The 19,553-nt window shown below is 43.4% G+C and overlaps 1 protein-coding gene across 2 annotated transcripts in view; it reads left to right on the top strand.

The window, feature by feature from the left end:
- Positions 1-498: 498 nt before the first annotated feature.
- Positions 499-19,553, top strand: part of LOC126469753 (sodium-coupled neutral amino acid transporter 9-like) — a 370,196-nt gene continuing 351,141 nt past the window's right edge. For both annotated transcript variants that reach the window (XM_050096967.1, XM_050096968.1), the window contains exon 1: positions 499-657. In XM_050096967.1, the coding sequence (XP_049952924.1) occupies positions 536-657 (122 nt within the window). In that variant the 5' untranslated portion in view covers positions 499-535. The remainder of the gene's footprint in view (positions 658-19,553) is intronic.

Below are 19,553 nucleotides of genomic sequence, written 5' to 3' on the forward strand. Positions count from 1 at the left end.
TCCGGACACATGTCCACATAACATCTTTTCTTTATTTGTGTGTGAGGAATGTTTCCTGAAAGTTTGGCCGTACCTTTTTGTAACACCCTGTATACGTAGAAGTGGATAACTCACGAGGTGCCGGCCGCTGGTGGCCGAGCAGTTCTAGGCACTTCAGTCTGGAACCGGGCGACCGCTACGGTCGCAGGTTCGAATCCTGCCTCGGGCATGGATGTGTGTGATGTTCTTAGGTTAGTTAGGTTTAAGTAGTTCTAAGTTCTAGGGGACTGATGACCTGAGATGTTAAGTCCCATAGTGCTCAGAGCCAGCCAACCATTTTGAACCAATCCACGAGGTCGAGGTGGTTTACGGGACGAAGGAATAATACGCACTGTCAGTGGCCCGGTAAGGAAGAGAAGCGATGTTATTTGTGAGCTGAGAGCGTGGACCCGTGTCAGCAGGGCAGCAGAGTCGCTGGCCGTGGTTATGCAAGGCGCGGCGCGGCGTGGCGCGGCCGGCAGGCAGGAGCTGGCAGTGGCTCCCTGGCAGCGGCAGCATGTACGACAAGATGGGCGCGCGCAGGAACGGCCGCCGCCTCGCCGACCACTCAGACTCGGGCAGCGAGTCGCAGCCGCTGCTCTCGTCCGACGCCAGCCACGCCAGCCGCCGCAGTTTCGGGCGAGTATTCTCACACTGCCGCGGCTTGCAAAATGGTGTCTCGCTCGTCTCCAGGCGTACACGTATTCTGTCGTTAACGAAGTGCCTCTTCGTACGCGCAACACCCTTTTTTCTCGGTGGGAGCCACGGACCTTAAAACATTTTAAAAGACAGGCTGGCCCCCTTGTCTATTGAAATGATTTGCTTATATAATCCACAATTGCAGTTTCCACCGTCGTCCGTTTTGAAGTGGAACATTGCTCAAATTTTCAAACATTTAAAAACTTAGAGACTGTATAAATGTCATCGTCCTATGGTCAATATCCAGAGACTGTAAATATATCGTTTGTGAAATCCTTTGTGTAAATAACATTAAGCTACTGTCAGATACACCATCTGATTGCAAATTGAACAACAGATTACAATCAAACGATTTATTTGTACAGCAGTTTGTGTAATTTAACCTAAAAACCAAAAACCACTCCGTCTTCAGGCCGCAAGTGGCCCATCGGGACCATTCGACCGCCGTATCATTCTCAGTTGAGGATGCGGATTGGAGGGGCGTGTGGTCAGCACACCGCACTCCCGGTCGTTATGATGGTTTTATTTGACCGGAGCCGTTACTGTTCGGTCGAGTAGCTCCTCAATTGGCACCATGAGGCTGAGTGCGCCCCGAAAAATGGCAACAGCGCATGGCGGCTGGATGGTCACCCATCCAAGTGCCGACCACGCCCGACAGCGCTTAACTTCGGTGGTCTCACGGGTACCGGTGTATCCACTGCGGCAAGGCCGTTGCCGTTATTTATACTAAAAAATGCAAAAAAAAACGTTGCATACATAGCGATTGGAAATGGGCCATGCGACTTTGATTTGAATACACTGTACGATATTTTTAAGTTTTTAAATGTACTAAAGCACGAAAATTTTAGTCAGTGTACCATTCGCAAATGGCCAAGGGCCGAAACTGCAGTCATGAAGTTCATAAATAAACAATTTTCAGAGGCGAAAGCGAGAATGAGGTCTTTAAAATAAGTTAAATAGCTCATCGTTGTTAATCTAGACGCGTTTAGCGTTTGCCCACCTCGTCTTTCAGGCGGTTCAAAAATGGCTCTGAGCACTATGGGACTTAACAAATTCAAATGGCTCTGAGCACTATGGGACTTAACATCTGTGGTCAGCAGTCCCCTAGAACTTAGAACTACTTAAACATAACTAACCCAAGACATCACACACATCCATGCCCGAGGCAGGATTCGAACCTGCGACCGTAGCGGTCGCGCGGTTCCAGACTGAAGCGCCTAGAACCACTCGGCCACCACGGCCGGCTTTCAGGCGGCATCCTTTCATTAATAGGTCTGCATCTACGTCTGCCTGCATATTCTGCAAACCAGCGTGAAGTGCGTGGCGGAGGACACTTTCAATTGTACCACATTTTAGAGTTTCTTTCCGCTTTTTTCACATATGTAGAGCAGGAAGAATGTCGACTTAAACGTCTGTGTTGTTCCTGTGATTAGTCTAATACTGTTTCGTGGCCTTGCAGCACCGATGATTAGGAAGCTATAGCACATGGTGGTTATAATTAATTTTCGTTACTTCGTCCTGTTTACTGTGTGCGTACCCAAGTTTCTAGGAATGACGTTCAGACGAGATGATGGTTACTTGCGAGTCTACTGATTCTCGTCAACACAGACCCCTGTCAGACTGTCATCCAGCACACTCGTCAATTGATTGATTGTGTTTTGCGTTGATCTCGAGTCATTATATTTTCAGTAGAACCCGGCGTGCCAAACTTAACCGACAGTGCATTTGGTATCCAGGACTGAGCTGAGACGTTCTCGGGGATATTTAGGGCCCGCATTGCGTAGAATATGATAACGTATTCTCTACTCAAGCTTTTTTGTTTCTGCCGAAACAACGTTTTATCCCGCAAACTTTTTTTCGACGACATCAATCTTTGAACTTCAGTCCAATGATATAAAGTTCCTTACACAGAGGAAAGTTAATTTTAAAACGAACTGAAAACTCTTTCTTCTTGACCATATCACTATTATATACACTCACACGTAAATGGCCAAAACTTACCAATACAATTTTCCTTTTACGAGTTCCTGACTGTTCTTTAGGCTGTTTCTCTCAAATCCGTATCCAAGCCTCTCGATCCTTTCGTTAATGATCTTTCAAATTTCTTCGTAACATATCATTCATCACTTGATTTTTTCATTCTGCAATGGGTCTTCCCGTTTTCCTCTTGTATGGAGGTTGCCAACATGTTCATCTCCGAATCACATGCCCACCCAGTTTTAAACGCCGTCTTTCCACTTCTTCGGTGATGTACGTGGAAGTTTTAATCGGTTTCCAGTTTTTTGTATTTGGCATCTTCTCTCACATTGAAAATCTTCTAAAAAAATCCATTTGCGCTGCTTCAAGTCTTCGTCTACTTCTTTTGTCATTTCCCAGGTTTCCACTCAATGCAACAAATACTTTGTATTAACCTTTTTTCCTGCGTTTTTATTAATTTTATATGACCAGTGCAGAGAATTCAGCTTATTGATTGCTTTTTTTAGCGTGTGTTGTCCTCTGCCTTATTTCTAGTTTATTCGAACCCTGATCTGAGATTATAGTTCCTAGATGTTTATAATTTTGACATGCCTCAGTAGTTTTTCATCTACGCTGACGTCATGTTGTTTACTTCGTAGAGAGAGGTTTTGTTTAAAAATTTATCGTTAGTCCGACCTCATCGTATGTTTCTAAGATTTTCTTTATCATATACTTATTTCATAATCATTTTCAGCCGTACTATTTGACCATCGGCGAATAGTAAACTCGATAGGTAATCCCCATCTACGTCTAGGCCCATTCCGCCACGCAGTTTCATCTATTCTTTAAGAACTTCGTTCAGATAATACTGAAACAGAGTAGGTACAATACAGCACCCTTGTCTAACGCCTTTGGTTGGTATTGTTACTCGGGAGATACCTTTTCCTATTTTAAGTCTTGTCTCTAACCTCTTGTAAACTTCTTTAATTGCAGCAAAATGTGAAACAGCTTCTTAACGAAACGTCCCTCGTCGCTACAGTATGTTCTGCAAATGATTTCTGGCACGTGTCAGTACTTAATTAGCGAATTCTCGTGCACATATGGACAGGCATTGTGCTTTCCCGGTACATATATTAAGTCACGTAGCGCTTACTATGCGGCAACTCGCTGTTCAGCAAACATCAGTGATATGGTCGGACTTCTGTATTTGCCTATAAATGATCACATCTCCACACAGAGGCTATCAATGTGCCTCTCACTTTTACATGTTTTCTACTGGCCATCCTCACTCATACAGTGGTGTCGTTGGGTTGGCTTATCAGTTTCTTCCTCATTTGTATTTCCGTAACACTTGGTATAAAGGGAGAAGGAAGACTAGACCCGTCGCCATGAGGTCTTAGATACAGATCACGAGCTCGATTAAGGGAAGGCTGGGGAACCATCCTGACGTTTGTCATCACAGGAAACCTAAATCCAGGATCTAAAGCAGCGTTCTCCCGCTTCTACAGCTCGTAACATGTTTATTTGATGTGAGTTCCAGTGAGGTCTTGTCGGAGAGTCTTCAGGGAATGGCACTCCACTTTCAGTTTTTATAGTGCACTACTTGACTTGTTTTTACTACGAAATACACATGAGCAACCTGTCCCTGCTTTAAGCTAGTGTGCGCAAGTAATTATTAATCAGTTAGCCTTTCTCTTTCAGTGTTTTCGATACTATTTGTACTTTGCGAACTGTTTGAAGTTAACCGTTCCTGCACGTTTTCTTGCTAAGATTCGCCTACATATTTCGTTTCTGGAACACTTGTAGATAAAAGTAACCTACCGTTGATGACTTATTAGGGATTTGCCTAGCCTGTCCGTGGGTCACGTTATTTTAGTTCTAAGCGCTGTTTGTTCTTTTATATTCTTTTGTTGCGTATATTTGAACGAAAATTGTGAGAACGCCGGAGGTCTTCACGCGCGCCAGGCAAAGCATCTTAAATTCAAGTGGCTGACTAAACCAAGGCCATGCTAACGCTACCGGTCAAGAGCCGGAGGAAAGCGCGTTTGATTCTTCTGACTCATTCCTTTACTCTATTGTGCTTTGCGCGTATGAAATCAGTCCGCATACTGTTACTAAAATTAAAGCTTGTTCATCTTACACGCTGGCCTTCTCTCACTACCAACGGTACACTTCTATTTTTTCAGATTCGTTGAAGCATAGCAGAAGAAATGCAAAAATAAATAAATAAATAAATAAAAATAAAAAGTATAAATCACCATTTATAATATGTAGTTACGTAGTATCCACTTTCAAATTTAGCGATGGCAGATTGCTGTAACGGCTGTAGTTGGTGCAAATGTTTGTAGCATTGCTACGATTGTATGTATCATGTATGCGTTAAGGGCAACAAAATCGATGGTAATAACACCCAGTCATTACCCAAGAATACTCACATTCACGCCGGCCGGTGTGGCCGAGCGGTTCTAGGCGCTTCAGTCTGGAACCGCGCGACCGCTACGGTCGCAGGTTCGAATACTGCCTCGGGAATGGATGTGCGTGATGTCCTTAGGTTAGCTAGGTTTAAGTAGTTCTAAGTTCTAGGAGACTGATGACCACAGATGTTGAGTCCCATAGTGCTCAGAGCGATTTGAACTCACATTCACGAAGATTGTCGCGAAGAACCATGCAGATAATGCGAGAGATTATAAGTCAATTGGCATCTAGAACTTTCTTTTTGCCTGCAGGCCATACAGCCACCGAAAAACTTGGGTCTGGAATCACATTCCAACGCGAGCTTCAAAACCTGATTTCTAATGGCCGGGTGGCCGCTTTCAAACTAAAAAGACTGTGTTGGTTTGTTGCAAATAGTACGTCGACCGTGCACGCTGAAGGGAGAATAGTTTTAACTATTCGTTCTATTACATCTTTTCGTTGTGCATACAAACAGAGAACACAAGTTCAGATTTAACAGTGATGGGAAAAGATATCGGTTGTGACCTTTTTAAAGGAACCGTTGCGGCATTAGCCGTAAGTGATTTAGGGAAACCAAGGAAAAGAGTAGCTGTAGGTCACTGGGCGCGTATTTGAATGGCTGTCGTCCCGAGCGTGAGTTCAATCTTTTTGACTGCATCACTTCTCTTGGTCTGTTGACGCACGAGGAAGAATAATTTTGACTACCAACATAGCCTCATAAGGCTCGCTGAAAATTTACACACTGCTCGTGAGAAATATTACCATGTAAAATTCTCAGTAAATATTTGACCCACAACTTTTGAAGGCCACCTTATTGTATTAAACACGTTACCAGGCTCTTGAATTGTTCATTGTATTTAAGCGTACCGCGAAATGCCATGCCTAAACTTCTGGAGGAGCTCGAACTGCAGTTACACACCAGCTTGTAGTATCTTAACAACCACTGAGACGGGTACTCTTCTACTGGAGTAAGTTGGCTGTAGTTATTTTGGCCAATGATTGTTACGTGAACGTTAATCTGTTCTGAAACCTACCGTAATATAACGCTGTTTTGTCAAATGAAGGCATGATTCCAGACCGTGACTTATGTGATATAGATTGTTGATGGCGTACAGCAGCAACCAGCTACAAACCGGTTTTAGATTATGTTATTGAAAAATTACCAAGTTGTACCTTGCAACATTTTTTTCACATTTGAAAAGACCTTAATTTCCCGGAATAATTTTTGTAACTTCAGAAAACAGTAAGTGAATACTATGATTTAAAAATGGAGTAACAAAATATATGAAACTTCTATTACAGGGCTGCCTAGAGACGAAAGTCTAAGAAGTATTCCCAGGTACAACACTCTTTGCTGCTTTTTCAACCAAATAATCTAAAACCAATTTGTGGCTTGTTGCTGCTGTACAGCATTAACTAATGTAGTATTTTATTTAACGCACGAAATTTGTGCTAAGTTTGTTATTTCAAGAACGGAAAAGAAATGACTCATACCAGTAGTGCTGTAAATATTTCGCACCTCTAACCGTTGGTTCCCAGGCGAGAAATGCTACTTTTTTTCCAGTGCCTCCTCTGCATTTCACCAAGTTTTCAAAATATCATCCTGTTGTACCCAGTACTTATAGGGTGCTCTCTCAGCCTATTATCATCAAGATCAAAGCAGATCAATTACCTTCGTAACCTGCCATAATGGTGAACCTGTCTGGTGGTGGGTTCGCAGTACTCACAGCTTGAAGATATGACATCACACGGACGAAGACTATACAGAGTGAAGGTCAATAAAATTCCCGAATCCACGTCTCTTGTCTGTCAGCGATTCGCTTTTGCGAGCACAGCCAACCGTGGAAACCGTTAATAGTATAAAAGTGTACAAAATTTTTAAATATGTATAGGCTTCTTTGCGCTTTTCTTCCAATAACAACGTTAGCTTTCGTCACAGCATTGCATTCAAGGGGTATGAGTCCAGAAAGTTTTCTCCGCCGTCCTTCCACAGTGTAACCTATACTCGCACAAAAACACCGACTACATTTACATCTAAATATCCAACCACACTCTGCAACTCATAGTGAAGTGCATAGCGGAAGTACTTCCCTTTCACTACATACTAGGGGTTCTTCTCGTCCCAGTCACGTACGGAGCACGTGAAGGACGACTGTTAAATACCACTTTACGCGCCGTAATTAATCCAATATTGTCCTCACTACTGTAACGGGAGCGAAACGTAGGAATTTGTTGGTGATTCATCATTTAAAAGTGGTTTCTGAGACTTTCTAAGTCAACTTCCGTGGAGTAATTTGCCTCACTGTTCAAGTTCTGCTATATCAGTTTTTGCAGCATCACCGTGACACTCTCCCATGAAAACTGTGACCATTAGTACTGCCCTTTTATGTATACATTCAATCATTCAATGTCTCTTGTTAGCACTATTTGGTATCGGTCCCACGCACTGGAACAATGTCCTAGGAAGGCTCACACATGTGTTCGTTAGCAATCTCCTTTGTACGCAGACTGCATTTTCTAGTATACTACCAGTTCTAACATTCTGCGTGGTGTCTGTTTGTTCTAAGTCGTGTCTCCTACCACTTTCGCGCAACGACGCTCTGAGCGTATTTTTTAGGGAATTGACTAGTTTGAACCAGGGACCTGTTGCTGGTAAGGAGACGCCAGACCACACATGACATGTAGAGTTCAGAAGAGTTCAGTGAGACTAGCGATGATATAACCAAATACTTAATGATTTCAGCGTCAACTCCACTGCACTCTCTGTAAAAGAATCTTAATACTAACTAAATTTAGTGGAAGGGGTTCAAGGCTTTCCTATTTTTAGTTAGCTGGTAAAAAACGTCGAAAAAGCAGTTAAGTTTACCATTGGAAATTTTATTCTACTCACAAAACATTGTTTGATAAAAGTAAATATTTTAATAAGGATGATAAAAACCAACTGCGTTCAACAAAAATGTGAACGAATATTCCCTGAGTGGGTTTCCAAGTTCTACAATGGATCGAAGGATGACCTATGCCATATCATATCTATAATCTAGGTTTAAATTAAGTTTCACAAAAGAGAAAACCATCAAAATGGTCTACAGTGACCCTCAATTATCTTTAATTACTTATCTAACTTGTCGTAAATTACAGTGGCTGATGTGGCTTCTCAATAACTATATAACAGAAAAATCATCGCCTTTCAGATTTTAACTTACGTAGCAAATGTGAATACCATGAGCTTCAATTGACGATCGACACTGGTATTACGTAAAAAGGGGATGTAACAGATGAGACTTCTGCAGTTCTGAGTGAAGCCTTATGCACTCAAAAATGCGGCATCTCGTGCGTTCATTACCTTGTCGGTGTTCGTCAGGGGGCGGCGGCCGGCACAGCTCCATCCAGCTCGCCGTCTCCAAAGCAACTCTCGCTAACTTCTCCTTACTACAATTTACCGAAGTTGGTTGAAAAAAAACTATCTGGCTGTGTTTTCATCTGACCAATCAGGGTCTCAATGTTACCCCTAAGCTCCGCCTACAAAAATTCTGTCTATCCAATGAGAAACGTTATACTTTTCGTGGTGGGGCAATGTTTTTAAAGTTTGCAACGTAACAGAGACGCGAAAAAGTCTCACGCTAAAACTTGCAGCTGGTGTGGCCCTTTTAGTGTTATCGTAAGATCGATGCTGTTCTTCTGGAGGGCTCTATCTTTTAACATGGGCTGGTGGGTGGTCCTGTCGGTCTGTCGGTTACTTTTCGTGGTGGGGCAATGTTTTTAACGCTTGCAACGTAACAGAGACGCGAAAAAGGGCAATGTTTTTAACGTTTGCAACGTAACAGAGACGCGAAAAAGGGCAATGTTTATAACGTTTGCAACGTAACAGAGACGCGAAAAAGTCTCACGCTAAAACTTGCGGCTGGTGTGGCCCTTTTAGTGTTATCGTAAGATCTATACTGTTCTTCTGGAGGGCTCTAGCTTTTAACATGGGCTGGGGGGTGGTCCTGTCGGTTAGCTGGCGACGTGAGTGTCCGTCCCTTATCGTAGGGCCTTCTAGCTTAATACAGTTCTGCTCTCGGCTTCTGTTGTCGTTTGTCCCCTCGGAACTGCGTCTGTGTCACGGTGGGAAGGTATGACATGCATTTAGGCATTCTTGTGTTAGTCTGTGGTATTCCATTTGCTCACTCGTTACTCGTATTACTTTGGTTAATTTAATGTCACGATTTATTCGGAGCTATGTGACATACTACTGGATTTCCTTATCATGTCAGGGTTTTCATGGAAGGTGTTGGATTTGCCTGACACCTTACACAATGAACCGAAGTTTGCCACCTGCTTTACCTACGACTGAGCCAGTATCATCGTATCATTTCATATCTCTACACAGTGCATTTGTATGAGCTGACAAATCCCAATTGTGACTTGTTATTACTGTAAACATAGGATACTATTTTTTTCGTTTCATAAAGTGCAAAATTCTACATTTCTGAACATTTAAAGAAGTTACTAATCTTTGCACCACTTTGTAATCTTATCAAGATCTGACTGAATATTTGTTCAGCTTTTTCCAGAAAATACTTCATTACAGATGACCACATCATCTGCGAAGCCTCTGAGGTTACTATTAATGTTTTCTACAAGCCCATCCTTCTTCTTCTTTCGAATAACCCATTTGGAGGGTACGATGAATCAACATTGGCTACTCTTCATTGTATTAGATTTCCTTAGTTTCCATATTTCCTTCATTCTTTTAGAGTGTTGTTCCCTTTCTTCTTGAGTACACTTTCGTTCAAAATGGTTCAAATAGCTCTGAGCACTATGGGACTCAACGTCTGAGGTCATCAGTCCCCTAGAACTTAGAACTACTTAAACCTAACTAACCTAAGGGCATCACACACATCCATGTCCAAGGCAGGATTCGAACCTGCGACTGTAGCGGTCACGCGCCTAGAAGCGCCTGAAGCGTCTAGAACCGCACGGTCACACCGGCCGGCTCACTTGCGTCTAGTTGTTTTCTTTCTCTCCTGGAATTCTGCGTTTTGAACTACCTTTCTGAAATGTGTTCTGTTTTCTATTGTGTCTATTGTAATTCCTGCGTTTTCCATGTCCTTTTCAGTCTCTATGAACCATGCGGGCTTGGATTTGTAACTATTGAGTAATGTGAATATCCGCTTGGTTAATCTGTTGTTATCCACTCCGAATATATGCCCAAAAAACTGTAGTCTTCTCTTCCTCATTAGATCAGTTAGTTTTTCAGTTCTCAGGTATAGCTCTCTGTTTGGTTTCTTTTAGCTCCCAAGATGTTCCTTAAATTTCTCCTTTCGACATTCTCTAGTTTCTCAAGATCTCCATTTCTTGTTAGATTAAGTGTTTCTGCCGCATACAGAACTTCAGGCCTGTCCACTGTTTGGTAATGTCTTAATTTCGTGTTCCAGGATAAGGATGTTTTGTTATCAACGTTTTTGGTCATATGAAACACTCTTTCCATTTTGTGCACTCTAGTTTCTATAGCTGTCTTTTCTTTTGCATTGTATGTAATCCCCTCTCCTAGGTATTTAAAGGAATCTGTTTTGTGTATTGCATTGTTGTCAACTGCAATATTTTGAGGACTATCACAGATGTTTGTCATGAACTTTGTTTTTTCAAAGGATATTTGTAGTCCTACTTTGGCTGCTTGTTTTTGCAGTTCTCTTATTTGTTCTTGGGCATTATCTAGCGAATCTGTAATCAATACCATGTCATCTGCGAAGGCTAAACAGTCGACAGTGATCTTGTTTGGATTCCTTCCTAGTTGAATCCCTTTAATATTGATGGCCTTCCTCCATTCCCGAACTACCTTCTCTAACACACATTTGAAAAGCAGAGGTGACAGACCATCTCCCTGTCGGACACCTGGCCTTATTTCAAACGATTTTGAGAGCTCTACCCTAAATTTTACTTTCGATTTTGTATTTGTCAAAGTTGCTTTAATTATTTCAGTTGTTTTAGTATCGAGTCCCAATTCTTTTAAGATATCAAACAGGGTATTTCTGTGAACTGAATCATAGGCTTTCTTAAAATCCACAAAAGTAATTACATATTTTAAGTTCCTGATTTTACTCATTTCTATTATGTTCTTTAAGTTTAATATTTGTTCTGCACGTGACCTTCCGTTCCTAAATCCAGACTGATACTCCTCTAGTTGTTTGTCAAGTTTTTCTTTTTAAGAGCGCCTTAGACAAGATCTCATAGGTCACTGGTAAGAGGGAGATTCCCCTATAATTGCTAGGGTCAGTTTTCTTCCCTTTTTTATGTAGTGGATGTATTAGGGCAGATGTCTATTCTGGCGGTAAGCTGTGTGTTGTCCAGATTTATTTTACTATTTCTGATAGACATTGTATCATGTTGTCACTAGAGTACTTCCATAGTTCAGCAACTACACTCCTGGAAATTGAAATAAGAACACCGTGAATTCATTGTCCCTGGAAGGGGAAACTTTATTGACACATTCCTGGGGTCAGATACATCACATGATCACACTGACAGAACCACAGGCACATAGACACAGGCAACAGAGCATGCACAATGTCGGCACTAGTACAGTGTATATCCACCTTTCGCAGCAATGCAGGCTGCTATTCTCCCATGGAGACGATCGTAGAGATGCTGGATGTAGTCCTGTGGAACGGCTTGCCATGCCATTTCCACCTGGCGCCTCAGTTGGACCAGCGTTCGTGCTGGACGTGCAGACCGCGTGAGACGACGCTTCATCCAGTCCCAAACATGCTCAATGGGGGACAGATCCGGAGATCTTGCTGGCCAGGGTAGTTGACTTACACCTTCTAGAGCACGTTGGGTGGCACGGGATACATGCGGACGTGCATTGTCCTGTTGGAACAGCAAGTTCCCTTGCCGGTCTAGGAATGGTAGAACGATGGGTTCGATGACGGTTTGGATGTACCGTGCACTATTCAGTGTCCCCTCGACGATCACCAGTGGTGTACGGCCAGTGTAGGAGATCGCTCCCCACACCATGATGCCGGGTGTTGGCCCTGTGTGCCTCGGTCGTATGCAGCCCTGATTGTGGCGCTCACCTGCACGGCGCCAAACACGCATACGACCATCATTGGCACCAAGGCAGAAGCGAGTCTCATCGCTGAAGACGACACGCCTCCATTCGTCCCTCCATTCACGCCTGTCGCGACACCACTGGAGGCGGGCTGCACGATGTTGGGGCGTGAGCGGAAGACGGCCTAACGGTGTGCGGGACCGTAGCCCAGCTCCATGGAGACGGTTGCGAATGGTCCTCGCCGATACCCCAGGAGCAACAGTGTCCCTAATTTGCTGGGAAGTGGCGGTGCGGTCCCCTACGGCACTGCGTAGGATCCTACGGTCTTGGCGTGCATCCGTGCGTCGCTGCGGTCCGGTCCCAGGTCGACGGGCACGTGCACCTTCCGCCGACCACTGGCGACAACATCGATGTACTGTGGAGACCTCACGCCCCACGTGTTGAGCAATTCGGCGGTACGTCCACCCGGCCTCCCGCATGCCCACTATACGCCCTCGCTCAAAGTCCGTCAACTGCACATACGGTTCACGTCCACGCTGTCGCGGCATGCTACCAGTGTTAAAGACTGCGATGGAGCTCCGTATGCCACGGCAAACTGGCTGACACTGACGGCGGCGGTGCACAAATGCTGCGCAGCTAGCGCCATTCGACGGCCAACACCGCGGTTCCTGGTGTGTCCGCTGTGCCCAGCCGTGCGCGTGATCATTGCTTGTACAGCCCTCTCGCAGTGCCCGGAGCAAGTATGGTGGGTCTGACACACCGGTGTCAATGTGTTCTTTTTTCCATTTCCAGGAGTGTATATTATCCTCTCCAGGTGCTTTATTATTTTTAAAGTCTTTTATGATTTCTATTATTTCTTCTGTGGTTGGCGGCTTTGAGTCTGGTGGTGTTGGGTTTACAATATCGAAATTAAATTTTTCTTTCGGTGGATCACAGTTACCTAGTTCTTCAAAGAATTCGGAAAGTTTTCTACAGTTCTCTGTGCTATTATATGCAGTTTTCTGCGTTTTTGGGCCCGTGAAAAATAGACTGGGTGGAGTGTATTTCTTTACGCTACTTTTGAAAGTTTTGTAAAAGTCCTTAGCATTGTTCTGTTTAAGTTGAGTCTATTGATGCTAGTTGGTCTTTCATGTATTGTACTTTGATCTTTTTAAGGCTTTTTGATGCTTGCTTCCGGGCTCCTTTTAGGGAGATCGTATTTTTATCATTTTTATTTGCATTCCATATGTTCCAGGCTCGTTGTCTTGTTAGGATTAGTTCGTCACACTCAGCATTCCGTCTGGCATGTTTCCATTTTTTGGTAAAGAGAATGGTTTCTTCTGCTGTCTGTACTATGTGTTTTTGTAGATGTTCCCATGTTTTAGCTGTTCTCTTTTCCAAAAGTGTCCTGAAATTATCTTCCTTAGTTAATTTCTAAGTGTCAAACTTTTTATATTGATACTGGCTCTTTCTTTTATGTATTGGCCTAATTTTGAATTTAACGATAGATAGATAGTAATCTGAATCTAAATCTGCACTCAAAGCAACTTTTACATTGAGTATCTCTGATGTATACTGTCTGCTTATAGCAACATGGTCAAGTTGTTTCCCCCCCAAAGACAGGATTCGGGGATACCAATGTAGTTTGTTTCCTAGGGATTTTTAAAAAAATGTAGATTTTAGAACTATGTCATGTTCTCTGCATAAACTAATAAGTCCTTCCCATTTGCATTGGTTCGCATACGTGCAGAAAATTTGCCTACTATGGATTGGTGATGACGTTCTTTGCCGATTTGAGCATTAAAGTCTCCCAGCAATATTATTGTGTTTTTGGATGAAATCTGGTCTAAGGTGTTTGACATTTCCTGCCAAAAAAAAATCTGTTTGTTCTTTTTGTGTTCTGTTTTTCTCATTTGTTGCTGCATGTGTATTTACAATGGTATACAGTTTGTTTACTGATTTGAAGGTTAATGTTGAAAGTCTTTCATTGATAGATTTAAATTCTACTATTGAGTTTAATATATTTTGGTTTACAATGAATCCTGTTCCAAATTGGGGTACGTTCTTCATAACACTTTTCCCCGGCCTCCCTTTGAAGATTCTGAATCCCTCTGAATCAAATGAATGTTCATCAGTATACCTTGTTTCTTGGAGTGCTGTTATCACTATATTTTTCTGTTTTATAAAATTTATTAACGTTTTAAGTTTTCCTATTTTTAGAAGTGAGTTTACGTTGAAAGTTGCCAAATAGTTTATATTTTTGTGTTTAATTTTATTTGTTGCTTTCTGAGGGCAGATTTCAGGATGCTCCGACTCACCCTTCGAACAGCGTTGTAGACCCCCAGAATCCGAATGCCTACTTTTAATTTCCTTAGAAATTGGAGATTGGTTACTCCCTGGGGTAAAATCTCTTACAAGGTGCGTATCCATTGTCGATTGTTTGTTGGGTTGAGGGAACAAGTCCCCTAATGATTCTACTCGAGGTTGTTACCTCCGAGGAACGGTTTTCAGCCGCACCACTGTTGGACAGACGCTGACCACTGAGCCGCTTGTTTCAAGACAGACGCCAAGTGAGTTTTTTCTTTTGTTGCCTCTTCCGCTAGTTCCGCCGTACCGAGAACTATTCCCTCCGCCTTCACTACCGTTGAGCTATTCACTGTAGTCCTAGCGAGGAGCCCTTACAAGGTGCTATCACCCGGGCCAGGTGAACCATGGTTTCTTAACGAGGTTGTTACTCCTCCCCTACCTCCTTCCTCACCTCTTGTATGTTGAGGCCTCGGGCTTGAGACCGGCGCAGCGGAGTTCTACGAGGCCATTAATATTAAAAATTAGAAGTAAGCGTCCCAACACGCTTCCCAGGGACACACCCTAAGTTACTTCTACATCTGTCGATGACTGTCTATCCAAGGTATCACGCTGCATCCTTCCTACCAAGAAAGCCTCCGAAAGTAACATCACAGGAATTGGATATTAGCAAAGGCATTAATAAACAATGGTTCAAATGGCTCTGAGCACTATGCGACTTAACTTCTGAGGTCATCAGTCGCCTACAACTTACGACTAATTAAACCTAACTAACGTAAGGACATCACACACATCCATGCCCGAGGCAGGATTCGAACCTACGACCGCAGCGGTCGCGCGGCTCCAGACTGCAGCGCCTAGAACCGCACGGCCACTCCGGCCGGCCATTATTAAAGCCACCTCTCACAAGTATTTGGAAGAGCAGTAGGACGGTGCGTAATTTCTACCGCACAAATTGGTGAAGAGCAGAAGGCAACACAGAAACTGACGGAGGTTTCAATGAAAAATGTGGTCGAGATTCAGCTTTTTTGCAAATCATCACCGTCTGTGCAAAAAAATTCGATCCATTGTAGGCCAGACCACCATCAAGGACAACCATAGGAGAGGGAAGGACTACTAGAGTTTAACGTCCTGTCGATGACGAGGTTATTATATACGGAGCACAAACTCGGGTTGGTGACCTTTCAAAGGAACCAACCGGCCATTCCCTTTAAGCAATGTAGAGAAATCACAAAAACCTAAATCTGGAGGATCAGACCGGGATTGGAATCACCGACTTTACGAATCCGTAACTAGTCTCTTGCCACTGAGCCACCCTGTTCAGTACATCCAAAGAAGTATGGAATATGTGGTTAGATCGATTCTCAAGGACGCGTTTATTGGTAGCTTCTACATACATAAGTTGTGGGGTTGGAGGGCCACCCCTCATAACAGATGTCGGACGTTGCAGGCTGGGCAGACTGGTAAACCAGGACAGGCGGCGAACTGTTGCGGAACTATCAGACTTTAATGCTGGGCAGAGTACAAGTGTGTCGCCAATGTTAACACAACGACTTCGTCAACTACGATTCTGAAATGGCCAAGTGATGAGCGGCACTGGACGTCGGCGCAGTGGCAGAGCGTTTCATGATCTGATGAATCCCGATACCTTCTTCGTCATGCCGGTGGGAGAGCACGAATCCGTTGTCTTCCAGGGGAACAGCTCCTTGGCGCCTGTACTGTGAGACGGAGACAAGCTGGCGGCGACTCCATTATGCTCTGGGGAACATTGAAGTGGGCATCCATGGGTCCAGTGGAGCTCGTGCAAGGCACCATGACGGTCAAGGAGTATCGTACACTGGTTGCAGCCATGTAGACCCCTTCATGACGATCATGTTTCCCAACGGCAGTGCCATTCTTCAACAAGATAATGCGCTATGTCACAAGCCCAGGACTGTGATGGAGCGGTTCGAGCAACACAGTGGCAAGTTCCATTCGATGTGCTGGCCTCCCCAACACGCCGGATGTGAATCCGATCGAACACATCTGGGATGTGATTGAATGTGGCGTCAGTACGTATCGACCCTTTACTTTCACGGGAGTCAGGTGACTTGTGTAAGCAGATGTAGTGCCAGCTCCCTCCAGTGACCTACCAAGTTTTCATTGCTTCCATGGCACGACGCGTCGCCGCTGTTATCCGTGCCAAAAGTGGGCTACCGGTTGTTAGATAGGTGGACATAATGTTCTGGCTGATCTGTATATACAGAGCGATTATAACTAAAGTTAAACTTTCAAAACTCTGTAGAAATAACACCACTGGTCAGAATGACGTCAAACTGCATCGGAATATTATCGGAGAAGGGGGAAAACGTATGGTAGAAGAAAAAAATAGCGTGAAAGTTGATCAATAGATAGCGCTGTATGTGTCAGAATACGTAAATGAAAACACCTGTAATGCGCACGAGCCATTGAAGTTGGTATAAACACGCCGGGTACACGGCTTTTCCTCCTTTCGCGCCTGCGACGTTCGCCATGACTGTCTCAATGCAAGATCGCGCTCTGCTTGCCAAGCTGTATTGCAAGAATGATGACTGTGCAAACGTCGCTCTGCAGAAATTCCGGACACTGAAGGGTTTGAAAAAAGGCGTTGTTCCGATGACTACCGTGGATCTGGAGAAAATGATTAGGAAGTTCGAAAATACGGGTTCTTTTGGTGTGCAAACTGGTAGAGGGAGGAAACGAATTGATTCGACGTCAGTGGAAGCAGTGGCCACAACAGTGCAGGAGCAGACAAGGTGGTGTGCAAACGTGTAGTGCACAGAGAATTGTCCGAACACGGTGCGTAAAATTCTGCGAAACATCTTTCTTTGCATTAATCAAAATTACCCATGTGCACGAGTTGCTTCCTGCTGACCTTCCAGCAAGACAGACCTTTGCTTAGATAACGATTGGCCGTGGAAGATTTTGTGTGCAGACGAAGCCCACTTGCATCTGACAGGATATCTCAATACACAGAATTGTCGAATATGGGCAACGGAAAATCCACACGCAAATCAACCAGCACCTCTTCATCCTGAAAAGGTCACTATGTGGTGTGGGTTTAGGGCATAATTTATCATAGGGCCATATTTTTTCGAAGAGACAGGTGCTTCCGGTCCTGTTACTTGTACCGTCACTGGTAAGCGCTATGAGTGTCTTTTGTGCAATCACGTGATTCTAGCGGTCCAACAGCGTGGATGTGTGCATGGGATAATTTTTATGCAAGATGGCATCTCCGCACATTGCAAATCCAGTTAAGCAGCTGCTGAAGCGCCATTTCGGAAATGCTAGAATTATCAGCCGCCATTTCCCTACAGCCTGGTCGTCCTGATCTCCTGATCTTAATCCGTGTGACTTCTGGCTGTGGGGCTATCTAAAAGATGTTGTGTTCAGTGTTCCGATTTCAACATTAAAGGTACGCATTGTGCAACACATTCTGAAGGTGACCCCGGAAACACTTCGATCTGTTGTGAAACATGCTGTTTCTCGATTTCGACTTGTTGCCGAAAACGGTGGACAGCATTTTGAACATGTTTTGCGCCAGTCACACGGAAATTAATAATCCGATTTGATTTTGATTGATGCTATTTGTGCAGTTTTGGCCTCAGGACAACTAAAAACCGACGTGACTGATGCTTTTTATGCGGTTTTTGGGCTCAGGACAATTAAAAACCTATGTGAGTGACGCTTTTTATGCGGTTTTTGGCCTCAGGACAGTTAAAAACCGATCTCTGCCATCCGATGTGATATGACCTTGCCGTATGGATGGTCTTACATAACCAACAGTATCACACCTGTACACCCAAGCACACTGAGTAGTACTGTTTGTTTAACGTCAAACGTACATCTTAGGCATTGTTGTATGATTCATTTGTCATTTGTAGTCGACCACTATTAAATTATGATGCTTGCAGAGCCATCTATTGCTACATTTTGGAACTATTTATTTTTTGGCTGCCATACGTTTTCGACCTTCTCCGAAAATATTCCGTTGCAATTTGACGTCATTCTGACCAGTGGTGTTATTTCTACAGCGGTTTGAAAGTTAAACTTTAATTATAATCACCCTGTACATTAAGAGTGTATTTTGTTAATATCCTTAGCTTTCTTCTTTCTATGACTTTTTAAACGCATTTAGTATACAGAGAGAAACCGCTGGGTGAAATTCGTCTGTTGGCAATTTGAAATGCTCGCGACTTAAGCAAATTTGACAACTGATAGAGTATGAAGGGTAGTGTCTGCGGGCTAGTACTATATACGCATCGAGGCCCGCCAGATGTTCATGTAATATCTTCATTAATTGGTCTGTCGATCAAAAGTGGACTAATGATAACGAAATAGCTAATCGAAGGCAAGGCAGCACACAAGGCAGCACACCTCTTTCATCATCATGACACCCAAAGTTTGCCCGCATTCGACGTCAAACTGACAGGGCAACCACCAACCAGCAAACCACGATTCATTAAAAAATCGAACTCCCATGCAAAAAATAGCTTTAAACGTCTTATTAGTTTACAAATAAGTTAATGTGTTAAATATTTGACTTTAAACATCCAAGCGTAAAAAAATTAGAAGAGGTTTGAAATTATAGTTAAGGTTTGCTGGAAGTCGCAAGTGCCCTCATTGTGAAAGACTGGTCGGATGTAGTCTGGGTAATTTTCCTTCCATTTTAAGCAAAAACTAGTTTTTCACGCATCTCTGTGTTTATGACGTCATATTTCCTGACCTACGTGTTGTACAATTACACAGTTTTTCAGATGCATTCAGTGATATAAGTAGATACTTTCAGCGGAATGAGTTACGACTAGGGTTAGTGATGAAGGAGAAATAAGTTAAAGCGCAATACCTGATCTGAAGTCTGGCTATATGAACAGCGAAAATATAGTAAACGATAAACCTTTTTTTCATCATTTTAAGGGGGATGTCAACTAGGGAAAGTTTTGCAAAGGTTGAAATTAGGTGTAAAGTTTGTTAGAAGTCGCTAAGTGCTATCATTTTCAAAACTCGATGAATGAAGTCTGGGTATTTGCCCGCCGTCAGTTGCGCTGCCTCAAGGCAAACACAGTTTCTAACTGTGATGCTTGTCTTATTGTGT

The sequence above is a fragment of the Schistocerca serialis genome, chromosome 3 (assembly GCF_023864345.2).
Source record: "Schistocerca serialis cubense isolate TAMUIC-IGC-003099 chromosome 3, iqSchSeri2.2, whole genome shotgun sequence".
Classification (NCBI taxonomy): Eukaryota; Metazoa; Arthropoda; class Insecta; order Orthoptera; family Acrididae; genus Schistocerca; species Schistocerca serialis.